Source organism: Papio anubis, chromosome 12 (assembly GCF_008728515.1).
Source record: "Papio anubis isolate 15944 chromosome 12, Panubis1.0, whole genome shotgun sequence".
Lineage (NCBI taxonomy): Eukaryota > Metazoa > Chordata > Mammalia > Primates > Cercopithecidae > Papio > Papio anubis.
This window is the reverse complement of record NC_044987.1, coordinates 121,784,118-121,801,521: the sequence shown is the minus strand read 5'-3', so window position 1 is coordinate 121,801,521 and position 17,404 is coordinate 121,784,118. Positions and strand designations below refer to the sequence as shown.

At 61.0% G+C, this 17,404-nt stretch overlaps 1 protein-coding gene across 7 annotated transcripts in view; it reads left to right on the top strand.

Annotated features, from left to right (window-relative positions):
- Positions 1-487: 487 nt before the first annotated feature.
- Positions 488-17,404, top strand: part of MRPL23 (mitochondrial ribosomal protein L23) — a 37,851-nt gene continuing 20,934 nt past the window's right edge. The window contains exons 1-5 of one of the 7 annotated variants that reach the window (XM_009185334.2): positions 488-590; positions 4,023-4,145; positions 5,236-5,318; positions 5,853-5,926; positions 9,352-9,612. In XM_009185334.2, coding sequence (XP_009183598.2) covers positions 4,141-4,145; positions 5,236-5,318; positions 5,853-5,926; positions 9,352-9,516 — 327 coding nt within the window. In that variant the 5' untranslated portion in view covers positions 488-590; positions 4,023-4,140 and the 3' untranslated portion in view covers positions 9,517-9,612. The other 6 variants (XM_031652739.1, XM_031652738.1, XM_031652736.1 and 3 more) reach the window with 6 other exon arrangements.

Sequence of the window (17,404 nt, the reverse complement as noted above, 5' to 3'; positions counted from 1 at the left end):
GCACTACAGCCCCAGGTCTCCACTTCCAGCCCCCAGCAGCTGCAAGGGCAGCGGTGCGGGCCAGGCTGTGGCCTGGAGCTGCCAAAGGGCAGGGGCACGGGTGTGGAGGGCGTGCAGGCCCGGGTTCTGGGAGGCAGGGCAGACAGGCCCGAAAGAGTGCGACGGCGGCGAGAGGCCTCTGGGGCTGGCGAGGGTGCGGGCGTGGGCGGGGCGCGAGCAGCAGGGGCTCGGGCCCCGGCTTCAGGCTGTGGGGGCGGAAGTGGGGCAGGACACTGCAGTCCTGCGTCCTGTGGAGCCTGCGGCGCGGGGAGTGGGGGTCGGGGCGAGGTGGAACGTGGGGTGCAGGGCCGAGGCGCAGGGGGAGGAGAGGTGGAAGAAGCCGGCGCGCGGCGGGAGGCGGGGCGGGCGGGCGCGGGGCTGCGGACTGCGCGGGCAGGCGGCGCGGGCGCGGGCGTGTGCGGGGCGGGCGGCGCGGCCTCCGGAAGCGAGGGGGCGCTGTGCCAGGCGGCGGCCGTGCGGGGTGGGCGTGTTGCTCCTTCCGCCTCGCGGGCTGGAAGCCTTGCCTGACCCGCCGTAGCGCGGAACGTGGTGTGAGTAGGGGTCGTCGCCCCCCCCGCGGGGCGCCCCTTAGTGTCACAAGCAGACGGACCCCACAGGGCGCGCGGACTCCGGGGCGTGGGGTGGGCGTCCCTGGGTCCCCTCCTGGCCGGAGAGGCGGGGTCCTCCGGAACCCCCATGGTGGCATGGGGCACGTGAGGCGGGTGGCGGAAGAGGCCCCCCGCCAGGTTTGCAGGAGCAACCCCTCGGGGCCGGGTGTGGCCGAGGGTGGCGACAGGGTACAGGCCGACCCACTTGGAGGCCGATGTCCCCCGCGGGGGCACTGGGAGGGCGGCCCGGGGGTGGTCCCGCTGCCAGGGCCGAGGGCGTTGTCTGGAGACGTTTCTGGTCGTCACGGGACGGGCCACGGTGGCTGCTGGGTCCAGGCGGGGAGGCACGGGCGGCCCCCACCGCAGCTCGGGCGGGGCCTGAGGCAAAGGAGCTGGGAGTCCAGATTGGGTTTGAGTGGGAAAGGGCAGCTGACCACAGCCCTCGGCTTTGGGGCAGGCAGGGCCGGAGACCCGGTTCTGCACAGCCCAGACCCCCCACGCCCACTCTGCATCTTCTCTGGATTCCCAGGGACCATCAGGGCGTTGTCCTGCCCCACTTCGCCTTCCCCAAATTGAAGCAAGAAACCCTGCATATTTCTTGGTGAACGAGTGACTCAGGCGTAATCAGTAGATGTGGGCTCCCGGGTGGGTTTTGGAGAACAGTAATCAGTATTTCTGGAGAGAGACCGTCAAGAGGCCAGGGCGTGGCTTTGGAGGCCCCTGCACATAGCTGGGGAGAGAGGGGAGGGTGGCAGGTGGGACCCTCAGTGGACGAGGCTTCCTTCAGCAGACATCTGGGACCGGTGCTGCACGTGACCCTGACCTTGGGGAGCACCCAGCACCAAGGAAGAAAGGATCTTAGGCCTACACTGCCCTGAGCCTCACGTGAATTCCACGCTGGCCCTTCGCCTGTCCCTGGAGAATGAGGAGGAAGTGAGGGTCAGAGGACCCGGGTGGGGTGTTCCTGAAAGGCCAAGGGCGGTGGGCCCCTGGAAACATCAGGTGTGGCTGCCCTGGAGGCAGCGGGGCCCGCACGGCCAGCAGTGCACACACTCCTGTTGCTGGGGAGCCTTTGCAGGGAGTGCTGAGTGGATTTGCTGTGGACTGGATGCAGCTGGGGCGGGGGTGCTGACAGGGTGGGATCCTGGGTGAGTCACTCGTGGGGCTGTGGGGAGGTAGGCTGGTGGCAGTGAGCCAGGTTTTTGTGTTTTGAGGAAGAAGTTAGGTCAGAGTTCTACTTGAGATAGGTTACGGTGGAGGTGCTTGTGAAATACCATGGGGAGTGCTTGGGGTGCTCCCTGGGGAGAGTGGGATTGAGGGAACTGAGGGCTGGTGGGCCCATAAGGGTTCGAGTCCTGCAGAGAGGCCTTAGAGCCCTGTCCTGCGGCCCTGGGTGTGGACAATGCAGCTTGTTCCAGATCTGCGGGCTCCATGCGCAGACAGCCCGCGCTGCCTCCTGGAGAGGCTCTGCCTATGAGAACAAGGACAGTGAATAGTCCTGGCCCAACCCCTGCCAGCCTCTCACCTCAAGCCCGCACATGGCCCTTCAGACCCTTAGCAAAGTGTGCCCTTCAGGCCCCAAGCCTGGAGACTCGACAATTAATGGCCTGGGAGCTGTTGTACCCTCTTTTCTACTGTTTTCTGGGAGTCCCCAAACTTTGTCTCCCCTCCTGCAATCTCATAGCTGGTCACCAGAGGGAATGTGTGAACCCCTTGGGTAGCCATGGCTAGCCTGAACCTGTGGGTAAAACAAGTCAGGCCCCTCCACACCCAGAGCCCACCCTTCCTTCTCGGCCTCTCATTGGCGCCCACCCCTGAAGGCTGCACTCTGAGGCTTGGAAGGGCCAAGGCCATGCCCAAGAGGAGGCTCTGCTGGGGTTGGGGGAGTGAAGACTCAGCCCCACTGGCCCAGCCACCAGGCTGCCATGTGTCAGTGTGGTCATCAGGAGGCCTGGGGTGGACATTATTAGTGATTTGGCTTTGCTACAGGCGCCTTGCCTCTGAGAGCTCCCGGCAGCTCCTGGCCCCTGCCAGGCCCCCAGGCCCAGAGGCTCAGCCCTGCCCATCACTCTTGGCCCTTCAGGAACACCCCACCCAAGGCCTCTGACCCTCACTTCCTCCTTATCTTCCCTAGACAGGCAGAGACCAGTGTGAAATTCATGTGAGGCTTGGGGCAGCGTTAGCCTTATGGAGCCTCTCTCTAACTTGCTGCTGGGTGCTCCCCAAGTTCAGCGCCGTGTGCAGTGCCTCAGATAGGTCACCAGAGACTCCTGAAGAGCCCCTGTGCTCCTCCTCCACCAAGACCTGCACCATCCCCTGAGACCCTGCAGACCTGAGTTTCTCCTGTGTCCCTCCTCCCGGCTCTGAGGCCCAAATAGAGCCAGGATGTGTGGGCAGTGGCAGGGGATGGAACGGGGGTGGGGGGCAGTAGGAAGGCGCCGCCTGTCCACCCAGCTGGACATGGGAGAATGCACAAAACCAACTGACTAGAGATTCTGCACGATTGTCACATGGCCCGCCAGCCCAGGCTGAGTGCTGGTCTAGTTTGCGGTGGCCACTTGGCACTTCTCCAGCTGCCTCCGCTGGCTTCTAGCGGGGTGGTGGGGTACGGCGATCAGCTCGTATTTAGTGTACCAAATCAGAGTCTGCCTCCGCTGGCTTCTAGCGGGGTGGTGGGGTGTGGCAGTCAGCTCGTATTTAGTGTACTGAACCAGAGTCTGCTGGCAGCACCATCTTCCAGGAGCCTGAGCCTGGTTTGCCTGTGTTCTCCATCCCGAGGAGCTAGGCCCTGCTGCCACCAGGAGAGTGCAGAGCTGGCCTTTCTGTCCCATGGCGTGTGGTCCTCTCCAGCTCCACTTCACCTGAGCAACAGGAGAGTGGGCCGGCCGCAGAGGGTCTGCTCTCCCAGGGGTATCAGTGCCCCGACGCACGTCTTTGAGCGTTGCCACCAGCTTATTGGGGGAATGCTCTCTGCGGGGTTCTGATTTTTGTTCATTGGCCCTTTCTAAAGTCTGACCTTGGGGGTCAACAGCCCGTGCTCCCTGAGTCAATGCTAGGGACTGGCTGTCCTCCTTGGCAGGCCCATGTAAGAAAGGGGCTGTGGGGACCTCTGTGTCCTTGGGTGGTGACCTGTTGATAGCTACCCCGTTTCCTGCCCACCACTGTTGTGTGTGGACACCTGGGGGTCTGCAGGGTTAGCTACCCCCTTTCCTGACCGCCCCTGTTGTGAGTGGACATGCAGGGTAGGGGGGGTCTGCAGGGTTAGCTACCCCCTTTCCTGCCAGCCCTGTTAGTGGACACTCAGAGGTCTGCAGGGTTGGCATGTCGGACTGCCGTGGCTAAGTGTGTGACGTGGACCCAATCTCTTCTGTACAGGTACCCCCTGTACCAGTTGGGTGGCCCACAACTTCGGGTGTTCCGAACCAACTTCTTCATTCAGCTGGTGCGGCCCGGTGTGGCCCAACCCGAGGACACCGTGCAGTTCCGGATCCCCATGGAGTGAGTCCGGGAGGATTCCGGCTGGGGTGGGGGAGCGCCCTCGGGGGGATCCCCATGGAGTGAACCCAGAAGGAGTCTGGCTGGGTTGGGAGAGCGCCCTTGAGGGGCCTGGGTCCTGAGTTAAACAACTCAGCTCACGTGCTAGCTCTTCCTGCTGGGAAGGCACCTCAGGCAGCCCTGCCCAGCAAGTGTTAATGGAGTGCCGGTAGGTGGGGAGCCCAGCAGGCATGCTGCACGCCACCCTCCCGCTGGGGAGGGCTTCACTGGAAGCCTTAAAATTTGGACCTCTGTGCTCATGTCTTCTGTTGAGTTCTTGCAACTTCTTTTTAGGAGAGGTGCCCTGGGAGGCTGGGTTGGGAGCAGGCCATGATGTGCAGAACCGCTCAGAAGAGCCTCCTTGACCTTCAGAGAAATGCACAGTCCCTGCGAACAAAACTGGGGTGCCGCTCTGCAGTGTTTAAGATCACAGGTCCACAGCTCGGGGCTGGCGCGAGCCAGGCGAGACAGCAGCGTGAGCTCGCCTGGGGGCAGAGGTCAGGACTGTACCACCTGCAGAGGCTCAGAAGCTGAGTTGACAGTGACCGTGAGGTTCTACAGTAGAGGGAACATGCAGTTAACGCACCGAATCCCAGGCAGGCCTTTCCAGAAGGCACTTCCTAGAACCGTAGAGCACCGTCAGCCGGAGAGCAGGCCTAACCCTGGTGCTGCCGACGGGCCCCAGGGCAGACGAGGTGGGGTACCTGCCAGCCAGGAGTGTGCGGAGACTGTCACCTCGCACAGGCACTTGCCCGGAGTAGGGAGCCATGTGGGGCTGTGGAGCAGGCCAGGGGTTGGTTGGGCAGTGTTCCCACTCCCTGGGGTCTGTGCCACTGCCACCCCATGCTGGTGTGTCCAGAGTAGGGAGCCTTGTGACCAGTAGCACTAGTGTTGCTGGGGCTGCCTGACCCCACTGGTGCCGGGCACCAGCACCCAGCCTTCCTCCCTGCCACCTGTGGGCCTTGGTCTGTCGGCCTCTCACCCTTGTTTGTCTGGGACAATATTTTTGGCCTAGCCTGGTTAAGATGCCCTTTTCTCTCTCCTTCGCCTCCAGAATGACAAGGGTAGACCTCAGGAATTACCTCGAGAGCATCTATAACGTGCCCGTGGCTGCCGTGCGGACACGGGTGCAGTATGGTGAGTGCCCACAGGAGGGTCTCCTGTTGGTGTTGTGCCCATCTGTACCACACGCCCACCTCGCCGAGCCACAGCCTCAGCCACTGCTTGGGGGTCTTGGTCTGACTTGGTTCATGGAAACTGAGGCACAGGGTGACTTGTCAGGGTCACACGGTGCTTACATGCCAGAGCAGGGATTGGAATTCAACTGGGCTGGCCTGGGGTCCACTCTGAGCCCTGACTCCGAGGTGGGACTGCAGTGGCTGAGTCTGGGCAGCAAAGCACTCTCTATTCCATAAGCCCCTGTTGTGTGTTCTGGCTGGTGCTGTTTCTGCTCCTTTATTGAGAGCCTGCTGGCCTCTGTTCGGAGATGGGACGAGCCTGCTGTGCCAGCTCATTTGATTTCCGTGCCCATTTCCCTGAGAAATTGCCTTTTTGAGTTTTTAAAAACATCTTTGCATTTTTAAGAGAGCAGAGATTCGTTTTAGTGGTATTGGCCTCTAAGGATGTAAGTTTTTAAAGTTCTAATTTTGTTTTTTCGCTCCCTTCCGGAAGGCTCTAACAAGAGAAGAGATCACAGAAACGTGAGGATCAAGAAGCCGGACTACAAGGTCGCCTACGTGCAGCTGGTACGTGTGAGCTGGCCAGCCCCGGCGGGGCCTCCGAGGGGCTCCTTGCAACTATGTCCTTGGGGATGTTTGTGCCAGAGACGCTGCGCTGGGGCCCAGGGAGCCCCCATGAGGCCGGATCTCAGGGCCGCAGTGCAGAGGCAGGCTCCACATAAGGTCGCGCTCCGTCATGGCCTTGGGGGTGTCAGTGGTGGCGCTGGGAGCACGTGAGCGCTGAGGCGCATGGGGCACATCTCAGCGTCCAGCCATTTTGTGATTTTGAAGTTTGAATTCTCTCTGGGCAAAAGCAGCCATCACAGGCCTAGTGGGTTTCAGCTCCAACACACACTAGGGTGTCTGAGCATGGGAGGCCCCGGCCTCTGGAGAGCCTGTCCTTGGCCAGGTTTCAGACTCGGAAGCAGAGTCTGAGGCCCCTGAGGGCAAAGGTCTTTGGTGCCCAGGCAGATCTGGCTGGCTGGGGTCTTGGCCGAGGCCCGTGCCTTGCGTTGCAGGGTAGCAGTCCCACAGAGTTGTGAGTGCTCAACAGGCTGGTTCTGAGCAGGTGCTTTCTTATGTGTCCTGGAGGGGCTCTGGGGAAGAAGGACCCTCACCCCACATTGCCTGGGCCTTAGTTTCTGAAACCCAGACTTGTCAGGAGTGAGACCCACAGTTTCAAAGCCTTTCTTCGGGCTCTTTGTTTTGAGTCCCAGGCAAACCCAGAGGCACTTTCTCTCTGGGCCAAGATGTCTACAGACCGCCCCAGCCGCCTCCTGGGCCTCCCCACTCTGCCCCTGGGGCTGGCCTTACTGGGTGGGGATGGGGCTGTCTTCCGGTGTAAACGGTCCCTGGAGGCTGAGCCAGTGGCCCCTGCCACTAGATGGCAGTAACACTATTGTGAAAACCGCCTCCTGGGCCAGCCGGCTTACTTTGGGGCTAAGGAGGCAGTTTGTTCAAAAGGCCAAGTTAACATGGCAGCTTTTCTGAAAACCAGTCACATTTGTTGTTCTAAACAGGGGCCCCCGGAATAACTTGGCCTAATATTTGCTGTGCATGAAATCAGCCAATCCAGGTGGGGAGAGCAGCCGTTGGCCTCATAAAGGCCTCTGTGTGCTCAGTGTCAATTGGGCCCATCTGTCTTTGTCATGGCATGTGGGTGGACATCCCGTGTGCCGGCACCGCCACGGGCACTTCAGAGGCAGCTACGGTTACAAGTGGCATTCGAGTCATCCGAACCCTTGCGTTTTTCCTCTGGTCCCCACCTCCCATGAAAACTGAACCCAGCAGCGCCGGGATCCGGTGTCTGCAGCTGCTGCCCGTGTGTCGTTCTCCCTCTGTGAAGTCCAGGCAGCCAGAGACAGGGCAGGGCAACTGGGAGCCTGGAGGGTCCCTGTTGGGCATGGTTCCTCCGGTTCCAGAATTAAAATTTGTAACGGGTCCTCACCCCCTTCCTGAACTCCGGCAGATCTTTGCACAGCCTAGAAATGGGCCACAGCCGTTGGTCCCTGTTCCCCGCAAAGGGGACTCTCAAGGCCCTTTCCTGTCTCGTGTCTGCTGAGACCTTGCTCAGCGTGTCCCCCTGGGCCCTGCGCCAGGGCTTAGAATCACTGCTAATTGCAAAGCCCAGGGAGGGAGCATTAGAAAGATAAATTTATCCACTTTATTTGGAGTTGGCCGCTGTGGAAAGACCCTGTCCCACATGGTGGGAGTCCCACATTTTTTTCTCCTTCAACCTGATAAGCATCTCCTTGGCCCAAAGTCCTGGGAGCTGTAACCAGCGCCTCAGTGACCCACACAACAAAAAGACCATTGACCGCCCGCTGCCCCGAGGCCTGTGTGGACGCTGAGCAGCGCAGGAATGAAGGGCGCAGGACATGAGAGGCAACTCCAGAACAAGCCGCTGCTGCCAGCTGAGCTGAGCTCCGGGCTCGGGGCTCCAGGCTGCATGCGGGTAGCAGCCCCCAGGGCGCCCTGGGATTCCTGAAGGCAGGGCTGCCGTGTTTACTTGTCATTAGGACATTTTTCTCTTCCTGTTGTTTACTCCGATCAACTGTCTCTGTCCTTTCTGGAAGGATCAAGGGCGTTTTTGTTTTTAGGTACAAGGTGAACGCTTCTAGAAAGGGGAACCCCCTGGGAAACCATGCTTGGCATCCACAAACGGTGTTTGTCTTCTGTAAGAAACAGATTTTCTCTCACCAGCTTCCCCCATTTCTTCCCGAAACTATGACAAATGGCCATGTTTGTGTTTTAAACTGTCATTTCTGACTGCCTCAGAAAACTAGCAGAGTCACCTCCATATAGTAAAGGTAAACCTCCCGTTCAGGGCAGTCAGCCTCACATGTAAACCATTGTCCCTCGGTATTTTAAAAGACGCAAAGTTTAGAGCTGTGTAAGCCAATCCTCCTGCAGGTCGGCTGTAGCGCACGCAGTGCCACCTTCCCCACCAGCCCCTGCCAGGGATCGGGGTGCATCCACCTCCCTCGCAGGGTGGAATCTGGGCCTGTTTCCGATCATACTTGGCTGCTTGCCCACATCCAAATTTATTTACACAACAAGGGTCTGCAAGAGCCAAATGTACTTGACTGATTTTCCTCACTAAAGGTTTCCAGATTCGGGTGCCATCCTCACTCCTCCTCCACCTGTCAGGAAACAGAAGGGAGGCTGGCCGCCCCGACATGTGCCGACCCGCTCCTCCCCCTTCTCTTCCCTCTCCTCTGATCTGCTCGTTCTTTCTGCTCTTGCCCCTTATCTTTGGAGCTACTTAGTAATCAGCAAGTTAAAATGGCTCCTCATATTTGCTCAGGTCCCCAAAGAGCAGTATCCCCTCCTTCTCGTGAACCCGAGCCACATGCCGTGGCCTGGGCTGGGGCTTGGCCAACACAGACATATTCTGAACTCTCAGCAAAAGATGTAAGACCAGTTAATTGGCAGAGCCGGTCCTGATTTATCAGCTGCTGCACGTGCATGTTTCTTCGTACGTGATGTTCATTTTAATTGCCAGGCTCTGGGCTGGGAGGAGGGGGAGCTTTAATGTGAGTACAGCCTGAGGCATTTTGGATGGATAGGTTCAGCGTGGTACCAGACGTGATTTGTGTCATGTTTTTCCATGCCTTGTCCCTGCCCCCCCAGTCCAGCCAGGTGGCCCTGTGCTAGTAAATTGGGTGCACCCAGGGTGGGGGCAGACACCAGGCCCTAAAGAGACAATGGTGGGGAAAGCAGCCCTGTCCTGGAGCTGTGGCCTCGGCTGCGGCATGACACTGGGGGCCATGGCTGTAGGGCTGCTTACATTCCAGGCAGGGACGCTGCCTCAGGAGGCCCAGGGAGGTGCCTCTGAGCAGTTGAATCCGGCGCCGGCAGAAAGGGGCTGCCAGAAAGCATGAGGCTCCCCACGGACCCCTCTGCTGAGGAGTCTTTGCAGCTCTGGCTGGAGCCTTTGTTCTCCCCCTTAGGCCCATGGACAGACCTTCACGTTCCCAGATCTGTTTCCCGAGAAAGACCAGAGCCCCGAAGGCAGCACTGCCGACGGACTCCACGACATGCTCACGGAGGAGAGGCGGCAGAGGCAGAGCAGTGACCCTCGGCGGGGCGGCGTCCCCAACTGGTTCGGGCTGTGACGGGGCGGCCATCAGGGATGTGCCCCAGGTGGGCACTGTGGCAGAGCAGCCCTGACACCTCAATAAAAGTCCTGCTGCAGAAGAAAGAGCAGGAAACTCTGTTTCCTTCTTCTCTTGGGTCTCTGGGTGCCAGACACGCAGCAGCCACCCCCCAACTCTGAGCGCCACGTGGCCTGGCTCTGCTTTCCAGGGTCTGGGCAGTGGGCGCGGCCGGGGTCGGGTCTCTGAGTTGACAAGGAACTGAGGGTGGGCAGACTGGAGACGAGGTGGCCCCACGCTGGGGAGGCGGGTTGGCCAGAGAGAGGGCCACACACAGCCTCGGAGCTGCATGCCAGGTGGGGAATGAGACACGCAGGTGAAATGACCCAGAAGATAGTTCTGAGCGCTAACATTCAAAGCCTGAGCCCGGAGGCGTCGGGAGGAGTGGAGGGGTCCGCAAGAGCACGGCACGGCGCTGGGTGAGAGAACGGCCTGGCCTGGACAGAAGTTCTGGGGAGGGGCTGCCAGGTCAGCAGCCCTCAGGGGGCCTGGTGAGGGAACTCTGGCCCGCCTGTGGGTTTCAGTTTGGCACAGTTGGCAGCAAGGACCCAAGAAGGGCCAGGAAGGGATCCAAGGGCAGCAGCATCTCAGGAAAGCCATGGCGGAGAGGTGCCGTCGGGAATGGGCCCAGGGCTGGGCCTAGGGGACAGGGAGGACGCAGCTTGGAAAGGTGACTAGGGCAGGGGGCAAGGTGTGGGCAGCAGCCACTGCAAAACAGTTCTGTGGGCTTTGAGAGAGGAGAGGGTGGGCTTGAGGGTCCTGTTGGAGGTGCCCGGTGGCCTCGCAGTGTCTGGGTGGATGCCTGGGTCTAGACCCTCGTTCTGTCGGCCCAGGGCAGGTCAGGACGCGCAGCTGCTGCCTCTGATTCTTGTCTAAAGGGTTCTGTATGGAAGCCTGTGGCCCTGCCAGAGGCGCTGTGCTGCCTCTCCTAGCCTGGCCTGGCCTGTGGGAGCAAGGGGGTTGCCCGGCCGCCATTTACGGGGCCTGAACCTGGCAGACTGGCCTGGGTTCCTGTTCCAGCAAAGCTGGACGGGCCGGCCGGGGCAGCCTCCAGGGGGCCCTGAGCTGGATACAGAATTGATTTTTAGTTTTAATGATGTATTATTCAGGACCTTCCAAGGAGCCCGGATGGTTTCCAGCCCCTCTTCCCAGAACCCCTGCATCTGGTGAGGCCCATGGCCTCCAGAGCCCCTTCTGGCCCCGTCTCCGTGCAGCAGCTGGTGCGTTCTCAGAAAGAGTTCCAGAGGCCTGGGGGGTCCTCTGTTTTTCTTAACCTGCCCTTGGTTCCAGTGCTTCCCCAGAAAACCCAACATGGAGGCCAGAGCAAGGCCCCCTCCCTGCTGTGTGGAGGCAGCTCCGGCTTGGGAATCAAAGCCAGGGCCCACGTGTACGTTGGGAACCATCTAACCTGACCAGGACGGAACTGCACTCGGGCGTCTGGGGGAAAGCCCACGGCACGGCTTTGTTGCACAAAGTTGGGTTTGCCGTGTGAGCCTCCCCATCCGAATGCTCGGGAGGACACAGGTATCACGTGGCCTCAGGACCAACCCCGATCCGCAGCGTGGGCCTGTTGTGGTCTGAGTGAGGGTCCTGGCCTTTGCTTCTGCGTGGGCAGCCTACAAGGGTCTTGCAAGAGGAGATGGCGTGGCAGCTGGCTCAGCCTCCCCTCCCCCAGCCCAGAGTGCAGGCAGGATGAGATGCAGCGGGGGAAGCGCTCGGCTAGGGGGTGAAGGCCCGGGCAAGCTCACCCTTCAGTGTTGATTTAAAGGGATGGGGAAGGTCAGGAAGTGGAGCCGGAGAAATGGAGTCAACTGTATTTTCCTTAGAGAAATAATTCATGGGGCCTAGAGCTCTGAGGACCCTAACTCACGGCAGGGGAAGAAGAATCCCATCTTTCATCCACGGCATGTCCAGCCCTGCACACAGGGGCCAGGCTGTTAGCAGCCCTGCTGGCGGCCAGCGCACCAGGCACACTCCATCACGGCCGCCACCCCCAGACGCAGCCCTGACTCTGGCTCCAGCCGCCTGGGCCTCCAGACCCTCCTCCCGCCCCATCTCACCCTGGCCTGTGCTGTCCTGTTGCAGCCCCCATGTCTCCCACAGGCCTCCCTGCCAGGAAGGAGAAAGGGGCTGGGGAGCTACTGCACAGCACGCTGGGGGCTCCCCCACTCCCCAGTTGCCACTGGGCATCCTTCTGCATGGCAGCCCACTGACCCTGGAAAGGGGCTGGCTAAGGGCAGAGCCTTAGGGGAGATCATGGCCTTAAGGGCCTGCCAAGTGCCTGGCCTGGGCCCAGTCCTAGGGAGTGCCTAGATGAAGGCAAGACCAAAACGCGGGGATGAGCGCGGGGGTGAGACTGAGTGCATTTCTCGAAGAATGGAGGATAGGGACGGGCATGTGGCTGTCCAGTGTGAGAAACGGGGCTGCCGGTCCTCGGCTGGGGCGGGTAATTCACGCGAGACCCCACTTTCTGGGTCATTACTTGACCAGTGGTTTCTGGTCTGAGCCAGGTGTCTGAACTGAAGCCCCCAGGTCTCCGTCCCAGCCACGTGTGCGTGACCCAGCCATGTCACTGGATAGTCTCCCCGAAGCATCCACACCCACCTCACATGCCTGCTGCCGAGGAGCGCGGAACAGGCTGGGGTGGGCAGGCAGCCCCACTCGGGGTCTGGAAGGCTCAGCCTCTCTCCCGGAGGCCTGCATGCCGCACCCGTGGAGCTGAGCTTGAGATAGCCAACCAGGGCCGTACGGGGAGGGCCCACGGGAAGGGCCCCGGGTGGGGTGGGATGCTCAGGGCTGCAGCCGGGAGTCTGCTCCCACCACCCCAGGCACACTCAGAGCCCAGAGAAGGGACTGGCTGGACGTGCCAGCTCCCATGACCCGCTCCTGCCTGGAGGCTTGGGGAGGGAGGGACCAGCACCTGGGCAGGTCTGTCTTTTCCCCAGTACAAGGGCCCCACTGTAGTGGCTCATGTGCTAACACAGGCTCTTTCATGCATGGGGACCAGAGAGGGTCTCACAGGGCCCCTCTGGCCTGGGCGTCAGCCTCACCACCCCCACACCTGGGCAAGACCCCCGTCCAACCCAAACAGGCTCTTCCTGCAGAAGGAACTCGCCCGGAAAGATTAATCTCCCAAGGCTGACAAGACCACTCCCACCTGTGTCTGGACATCCTCAGCGTGGCAGGAGTGGGAGAGGAACCCTGACCCCAGAGATGGCAAGCGGGCCTGCGGCCTTGCCTCAGTCGCCCCAACATGACAGCCCTACCCCTTGTGGATATCTCCAACTGGGAGCAGGGTCGGGGGCAGCCAGAGACAAAGGCAACAGGACGAGGGAGAGCTGGCAGCACTGCCGCGTGTCCCCATTGATGTTCCTTTATTGCCATGCCGGAGTGATGCAAGGTCCAGGCAGTGCCCCACTGCGTGCATGGGAAGGGGTGGAGGGGCCCTCAGGACCGCACCAGGCTGTGCTCAGAGCTGGATGGCCCCGCTTGTCTGTGCTGATGAGTTATAGCCACGATGGGCCCAGCTCTCCAGCCCACAGGAGCCCATGCCCTGGCAGCTCCAGGTAAGCCAAGCTGCCGGAATGGAGCAGAAACCCCTGGCCACCCTCCCTCCTGTGGGCATCTGGTTCTCTGCGGGAGCTGGCGGTGTTCCTGGGGTGGCTTGATAGCGTCCCGTCTCGAAACGGCATCACTTCTGTACCTGGTGGCAGATGGGCAGCCGGGCGCTGGGGCAGGAGCGGGCTCTTCCTGGCCCTGGCTCCCCGGGCTCCTCCTCTGCCCCGTCCTGCCCCCTCCCACCTCCTTGGGCCCCCCTGTCTCAAGCTAGCCAACACACACCTCTGCAGTCTAGAGCCTGAAGTCACGTTCCTGGTCATCCATCTGCATTGGGGTTCCCAACTTAATGGCCTCCAGCAGGGACTGAAGGCCAGGGACACAGCGGTTCCTCCTGGTCCACTCCAGGGCTTAAAGTGAGGACAGGCTGGAGCAGGCCAGCCCCTTGAAGGTAGCTGTAGTGGCTGCCATCTCGGGGCTGCCCTCCCACCTCCCACCTTTCATGCAACCGTCAGTCGTATTAACTAAGTGAATGAGTGAGTGAGTGACCGCCCGATTGAGGAAGTCAGCTTGGCCAGGTGGGAAAGCCGGGCTGTCATCCTCTTCCTTGGGGTTTGATGGGTGCTCCTGGCCAGGGTCTGGCTGAGTGGGCCGGTGGCATGAGCCAAGCACCGCCCGGCATCCCTGCCTGCCCATGGTGGGTCCCCCAGAGCAGGAGGCCTGTGGCTGCAGTGATCTGAGAGAGCACTGGCCTTGGGATGCTCTTTTCTATTTTTGAAGAACAGCTTTAGTGAGATGTTCACGTACCCTGCAGTGCACCCACTCAGTGGCTTCTAGTATATTCCCAGAGTTGTGTAGCCTACTAGAACATTGTCATCACTCAGAAAGCAGCATGCGCCCCTTAGCTGGAACTCCCAGCTCCCTGCTCCCCTCTGCCCCTGGCTATGACTGGTCTGGTTTGGATTGGCCTGTTCTGGATGTTTCATGAGTGAACCACCCAAGGTCTGTGTGGCTTTTCGTGTCTGGCTTATTTCACTTGGTGTGGCATCTTCAGGGCGCACCCATGTCCCAGCCTGCGCCAGGATCTCCTTCCCTCTGTGGCTGAGTCGTGCTGCACTGTGTGAACGGTCCTTGTGTTCATCCGCTGTCCATCAGCAGACACGTGGCGGCTTCAGCCTTTTGGCTGTCATGAGCGAAGCTGTGGCGCACACGCGTGTGCACACTTTGACGTGGATGTGAGCTTGCCATTCCTCTTGGAGGGGTGGAGCACTTTCTTGCCCATGGCGTGCATGTGAGGCTGCTGTAGCCTCACCGAGGAAGTGACTGTCCCAGGCTCTAAAGGTGCCTGAGGATGGCTGAGGGATGGGGCCGGCTCCACAGACGTCCCTACTGTGGAGCTCCAGATGGGGTGCTCATGAAGGCGACGTCTTCCTGGGCTGCTTCTCACGAGGGGCGCAGGTGGGCTCCTGAGTGGCCTGGAAGCTGGGGAGAGGCATGGATGCGGATGGCGTGTTTGCTCTTGGGCTGGACCCCAGGGGGTTCCTGCAGGGCCCTGGGAGCTTGGCCTGGGCTGGGGCTCGGGTTGGGGCTCAGGAGTTGGACCGAGGGGCCCAGCCCCAGGGCTGTGGCCACCTGTGCTTGCTCCCTTCCCTGTCATTCTCTCTCATCTTAGCGTCTCCTCCCCAGGTGCTGCACCCTCAGTCCCCTCCTCTCTATCTCCAGCACCACTCACAGCTCCACACCCCCGGAATTCCCTGCGTTGTTGCCTCTGTGTCTTGGGGCCCTGGGAGCAAGCACAATGTCCGCAGTGCCCTGTACGTGGCAGCCGGGGCCTGGGCTGCGCTGCACGTGGATGCCCGTCTCATCTCCATAGCCCGCTAAGAGTTCTTTCAAGGCCAAGAATTCTCTTTGACCATATTTCCACCCCTCCGCCTGCCCTAGGACACTCTCCATAGTGGATGCTGCTCTTTGCCATGGCACACTGGGAGGACAGGACTGTTGGGGCCCCCGTGTTCTGGCCTCTCCTGATCCTCCAGACACTGCTGCTTCCTGGGCCTGGGTTTCTGAGGGGATGTCCCTCAAGGTTCCCACCCAGCTCAGCCTGACAGGAGCCGCACCCTGCGAGGCCTCAGACCACACCATGCCGGGTGGGGACACGCAGGCCCTGAGTGACCTGTTCGGCGTCTGTGTTCCCCACCCCACCCCGTCTGAGATCATCCCCAGCACCAGTCCCCCCAAATCGATTCATTATTTCTTTGTAACTAGGGCTTTTTCTAGTCAAAATAGTCAGCTTTTCTTGTTTCTCCAACATCTGGCTTTGATTGGCCCTGGCCTCCGTGGACGCTGGGGCCCTGATGCTGTGTCCAATGGGGAGGGCCAGCCGGGCCTGCATTCTCCGTGCACAAGGCCAGCTCTGCGAGAGGGTGGGAGACCCCCCACCCATCCTCCCCCTACACATCCGCACTCCTTGCCTTGGCCTGAGCCCAGCTCTGCAAAGCTGAGACCCTAGGGGACTCGCCCCATGGTTAGAGTGACCCCTGCTCTGGAGCCCTCATGGAGGGAGGCTGGGGCCGCTGGCCTTCAGAGACGTCCCTCAGGCCCCGGACAGAGCCACTACCCCATCCTCCCTCACTGAGAGACGTGAGACAGAAGATTCCAGAAATCCTGTGGCCCTTCTACATGGAATTCACCGAAGCTCAGACGTGCAGGGTCCCCAGCCTGTCCCTGGAGGGTGCAGCCCTGGGGCCTGCAGCAAACACTTCCCGCAGAGACAGGGATCCACAAGTCCGGGCCCTGTCACCCCCGGGAAGTTGGGGGCTGGGAAGGGATGGGCCCATCGGATCCGACAATAACGCCCCTTCCTGGTTCTCCACTCCTTCCCACCCAACATCCGCATGGCAGGAGTGCTCCACGCAGCGCCAGGGACTCAAAGCCCACCTTTACACGGTCCTCTGAGCTCCCCTGAGGGCACCCACTCCAGTGGGTGGAGAGGCCAGGCAATGAGTGAGCAGCTTCCCCTCCAGATTGGGGAGCCCATGGCCCTGCTCCCGCAGAACCCCCTCAGCCGGGCCAGCCCCAGTCACGTGATGCTGCTCGCCTCCTTCCCACAGGTTCACTGGGAGAGCTTCGTGTCCCTGTGTCCCGTATTCTCAGCGCGGTTACTCAGCCCTCGGTGTGATGACAGTGTCATGGATTTTAGCGATGATCGCAGAAGGAAGGGTGTCCTTGTCTGACAGTATGAGACGACACCGGTATTTGGATAATTATGGAAGTGCTCAAATATCCCAGGATAGAAGCCTGGATGCATCCCTGAGGTTGGTGGATTGGCATGTGCCTCCCCCTGCACCCTCCTTGCCAACGGGCACCCATGAGCAGCTTCCTGGGGTGTGCCTGGGGTGCCCCGGGCCACCCACATGGCCGTCCCTCCTCCGGCAGTGGTGACATTGTGCACATCTGTGCTCTCTGCTGTGGCCTGGGCCCACTGAAGGGAAGGAGCAGGGAAGTAGCCAGAGGGCAGCCTGAGCCCGTGACCGGGCCCAGTTAGCAGCAGGCTCGGCTGGCAGAACTGACCAGTCACAGATGCCGAGTGAGGCCCACTCGAGGCCGGGGCACTGTTGTGCTCCCAGCGTGTGGGAGCTGGGCAAGGTCCCGGCCTGCAGCAGTTTGCCACAGACGCCAGGAGGAACGAGCCGGGCCCAGGATGGAGCACGGGAGACCACCAGGAGCGGCTTGGGCCCGGTGTCTGGGGTTGACAGCAGGACCCTGGGTAGATCTTTGGGGTTGGGAGAAGATGCTTAGTGGGACCAACCCTTCAACTCACTCCCTCTCAGCTTCTCAGCCTGGAGCCAGGGCCGCCCAGGCAGGCCCCAGCTTTCACAGCTGCGGGCAGCCCCCCCGCCCCCCGGCCTGGGGGAGGTGTTCCCAGCAGCCTGCGCGGCCCGGGGCAGGGGTGAAGCAGCCTGTTAAACAGAACGAGGTGCTCCGGCTAGTACCTTAGCTTTACGAAGTGCTTGGAATTCCGACGGCCCGCAGCTGGGCGCGCCCATTCTCCCGGGGACTTCACCGGCGGCCAGGGCCTTAAATAATTCTTACAAAAACCATGTCAGCCCCAAACTGTGTGATATCTGATTTGTAGCACTCATAAAACCCCATGCCTGCTGCCAGAGAGGGGGAGGGCCGAGCCCAGCCTCACACGTCTCATTTCCCGCCTGCGCGTGCGTGGCCTGAGTGAGGGGTGCCCTGGGGGAAGGGTGGCCCCAAAGAACTGGACCCCTGCAGTCCCCCCTGGGGCTCC